This window comes from Podarcis tiliguerta (assembly GCF_965153285.1).
Source record: "Podarcis tiliguerta genome assembly, chromosome: 7".
Classification (NCBI taxonomy): Eukaryota; Metazoa; Chordata; class Lepidosauria; order Squamata; family Lacertidae; genus Podarcis; species Podarcis tiliguerta.
Window position 1 is genome coordinate 78,178,373 of NC_139540.1, and position 3,979 is coordinate 78,182,351.

General features: G+C 49.0%; 1 protein-coding gene across 13 annotated transcripts in view; it reads right to left on the bottom strand.

The window, feature by feature from the left end:
- TERT (telomerase reverse transcriptase) overlaps positions 1 to 2,082 on the bottom strand; it is a 96,523-nt gene extending 94,441 nt beyond the window's left edge. For 11 of the 13 annotated variants that reach the window (XR_014513343.1, XR_014513344.1, XR_014513345.1 and 8 more), the window contains exon 1: positions 1,775 to 2,036. Coding sequence is in view for 4 of the 13 variants with exons in the window: in XM_083449299.1 (XP_083305425.1) it covers positions 1,775 to 2,011 (237 nt within the window). In the remaining 9 variants the exon portion in view is untranslated. Of the gene's footprint in view, positions 1 to 1,774 lie in introns of all 13 variants that reach the window. The other 2 variants (XR_014513342.1, XR_014513347.1) reach the window with 2 other exon arrangements.
- Between the last annotated feature and the right edge of the window lie 1,897 nt (positions 2,083 to 3,979).

Below are 3,979 nucleotides of genomic sequence, written 5' to 3' on the forward strand. Positions count from 1 at the left end.
TGCAGGTTGTGAAGTGTATTGTACCCCAAATAAACTTTTTTTGCGGGGAAGAGTTTTGGTTTGCTATTGTGGTATGTATTTTTGTGTTTTTTATATTGCAAACCGCCCTGTAATCCTCAGATGCAGGGCGGTAAAGAAAATTTTAAAATGATGATACTAATGCCGACATGGCCATAGCTAATTGCTACTTCCCAGCATGTGAACATGCCTCCGAAGAGAGACCTCTTGTAGATTATCAACTGTGTGGGTTGCATGTTTTTTTTCTGCTGGGTCTCCCACAACATCTGCTGCAAGTCCAGGGCCGGATTTAGGTTTGATGAGGCCCTAAGCTACTGAAGGTAATGGGGCCCTTTATATGTCCAGCTGTCCTTTGTCAACAACCAATTGCCGCTGTTTTTTTGTGTTGAATATACGCTATATGGTAACTTATGGACCTAATAGGTATCTGAAGCCATTTGCACATAGCAAAACATGTATTTTATCAAAGTAATTGTTCAACTGAAATACGATTAAGAAGAAGTATATTAACAGTGAAATACAGGCGGGGCCCATTACTTACATCATGGGAGCCTACACAACACAAAACAAAACACTGTTGCTGTATGTAGGTTTTATTTCATTTGGGTTTTTTTATCATAATTTGGAAATGTATGTCCAGTTTTTTTCCCTCTATTAATTTTTGGGGGGCCCCCAAGAGAGTGGGGCCCTAAGCTATAGCTTGTTTAGCGTATACGTAAATCCGGCACAAGAGGGACACGGGGGGCGCTGTGGGTTAAACCACAGAGCCTAGGGCTTGCTGATCAGAAGGTTGGCGGTTCGAATCCCCGCGATGGGGTGAGCTCCCGTCACTTGGTCCCTGCTCCTGCCAACCTAGCAGTTCGAAAGCACACCAAAGTGCAAGTAGATAAATAGGTACTGTTCCAGCGGGAAGGTAAATGGCATTTCCATGCACTGCTCTGGTTCACCAGAAGCGGCTTAGTCATGCTGGCCACATGACCTGGAAGCTGTACGCCGGCTCCCTCGGCCAATAAAGTGGAGCGGTACCTATTTATCTTCTTGCACATTGACCTGCTTTCGAACTGCTAGGTTTGCAGGAGCAGGGACCGAGCAACAGGAGCTCACCCCGTCACAGGGATTCGAACCGCCGACCTTCTGATCGGCAAGTCCTAGGCTCTGTGGTTTAACCCACAGCACCAAAGGGTCCCTTTACTTTTACCTAAATGTGGCACTGAACCCCCATCGTTCTGCCCGGACACTGAGGTCCAGCACCGAGGGCCTTCTGGCGGTTCCCTCACTGCGAGAAGCCAAGTTACAGGGAACCAGGCAGAGGGCCTTCTCGGTAGTGGCGCCCTCCCTGTGGAACGCCCTCCCACCAGATGTCAAAGAGAAGAACAACTACCAGACTTTTAGAAGACCTCTGAAGGCAGCCCTGTTTAGGGAAGCTTTAAATGTTTGATGTATTACAGTATTTTAATATTTTTTTGGAAGCCGCCCAGAGTGGCTGGGAAAGCCCAGCCACATGGGCGGGGAATAAATAATAAATATTATTATTATTGTTGTTGTTGTTGTTGTTGTTGTTGTTGTTGTTTTGTTATTCAAGCTGAGGCCACCTGTTGCTTTTAAAAACCTGGCCCCTTTACTTGCTGGCATTATGCATTTATTGTGCCAGGGCCTGTGAGAGCTTCCTGTGGTCCCCCTCTTCCCCAAGCAAAGGAGCCATTTGGGACCACAGCCCAGCCCGTTCTCCGGCCTGCCGGCCTCCCTCCCTCCTTACCTGCTGAAAGGTGAGCAGCGGAGGAGGAGCCCTGGCCCCTGCCGCCCGCCCCACGAAGCACCGCTCCACCAAGGCGCGGTAGTCTTTGGGGTCGCCGTCTTGCAGCAGAGGCTGAGGCGGGGCTCCCGGAGGAGCGGCCGCCTGCAGGCGCCGGACAAAGGCTTCCAGCGGCAGCAGCTCCGCGTAGCAGCTCCGCAGCAGCGCCCGCACCGCCCGGCAGCGCCGAGGACGCGCCATGAGGGAGCGCGAGGAGGAAGGCGGCGCGCGCGAGGAGCGAGGGGAGGCTGCGCGTGCTCGCCCCGCCTCGCCCCCTCAAACGCGGGTCGCCAAGCTGTTGCTGGACTACAACTCCCATCATCCTCAGGGAAGTTTGAGAAACACCTGCTTTGAGGGCAGGGAAAATGCAGGCAAGCCGCGGGAAAGCGCTTTGCGCTTTGGCGACGTTGTTTTGCAGCACCGCCCTCCCCATTGTGATATGCACTGAGCGGTCTTGTTGCATCTGGCTTTGTCTTATTCATTTCTCGATCCTAGTCAGGGCTGGATTTAGGTTTGATGAGGCCCTAAGCTATTGGAGGTAATGGGGCCCTTTATATCTCCAGCTGTCCTTTGTCAACAACCAATTGTCGCTGTTTTTTGTGTTGAATATATGCTATATGGTAACTGATGGACCTAATAGCTATCTAAAGCCATGTGCACATAACAAATAGGAGCCTACAAAACACTCTTGCTGTATGTAGGTTTTATTTTAATTGAAATTGTACACCTAGGGGTTTTTTTCCTTTGAATTTTTCTGGTTTAGCTTATGCATAAATCCGTCTCTGACCTAGTACAATATTGGATTTATTTTATTCATTTCCTAGCTTGGCTTTCCATTTGCCCGGGGAGGTGGGGGACTCTGCTGCGCAGCTGCTCTTTTTAAACAACAAATTAGCGCTGTGTATTGTATTTTTAAAAAGTTAAAGGGAAGAAATCATAAGGTTGGGGAGTGGACCACAAGGGTCATTTAGCCCAGCTGATGGCAGAGGACCTTGCAGGCTCTCTCAGAAGTCAACTTCCAATCTTCTAAAGGCAGAATACACCATGACATTCGTGTACATCACCTCAGCCTATGCGAAAGGAACAAACTCCCTGGCTCCATCCTCTACTAACTTGCATCATCCATATACTTGCAAGTCATAATTACACGGACGTCGGGGAATTCGCAACCTCTTCACAGCAATGACATCGGACAAACACCAGCAAGCAGATTCTTTTGGGTGGCTTTCCCTTTGGTTCCGGGATCAGTGGTTCCACTTACCTCCCCCCTCGCACCCCCACTGCCTGCTTCCCTCATGGCCAGAAGGCAGAACTTCAATAACAGTTCATCCTCAACTTGCTCCTACCTCCCAAGCTTGGGAAACGGAATGGCCAACAATGGAGAAGCAAGATTCTTGATGGTTAGGGATGCAGAGGCTGTGTGAGCCTGCAATCCCAATTCACCTAATGAGACAATCCTTCTGTATAGCATCCTGAACTCATTCCAAGGCGGCATGTGCTTGCAATGTTTCACCATTATTCTTTCAGTAATTCTTTAAAAAATCTTAATTGTAGGTGGGGTGGTGGAGGAATAGCAACTTGCCTAAGGCCACTTCCATACATTTGAAGAACTGTTATACAGTGGTACCTCGGGATGCGAACGGGATCCGTTCTGGAGCCCCGTTCGAATCCTGAATGGAACATAAGACGCGACGTCGTACGTCGCATTTTGTCACTTCCGCGCATGAGCGTGTCATTTTGAGCGTCTGCACATGTGCGAGCGGCAAAATCCAGAAGTAATGCGTTCCGTTACTTCCGGGTTGCCGCGGAGCACAACCCGAAAGCGCTCAACCTGAAGCACATTCAACCCGAGGTATGACACCCGCGTCCACTTCTGGATGTGAACGGGGCTCCAGAACGGATCCCATTTGCATCCAGAGGTACCACTGTACCAGTTTAAACAGTCATGGCTCCTCCTTCCCATAAAGAATGCTGGGAACTTTATTTTGTTAAGGGTGCTGAGAGTTGTTAGCAAACCTTTATTTCCCTCACAGAACTACAATTCCCCAAGTTTCCCCAGGAAGAGGGATTGTTCACAAGTATGAACATATGCATTTTTTAAATGAAACAGAATGTGAAGAGTACTCTTCAACAACGTAATGAGAATGTCAAGTAGAGACAACAAAAGCA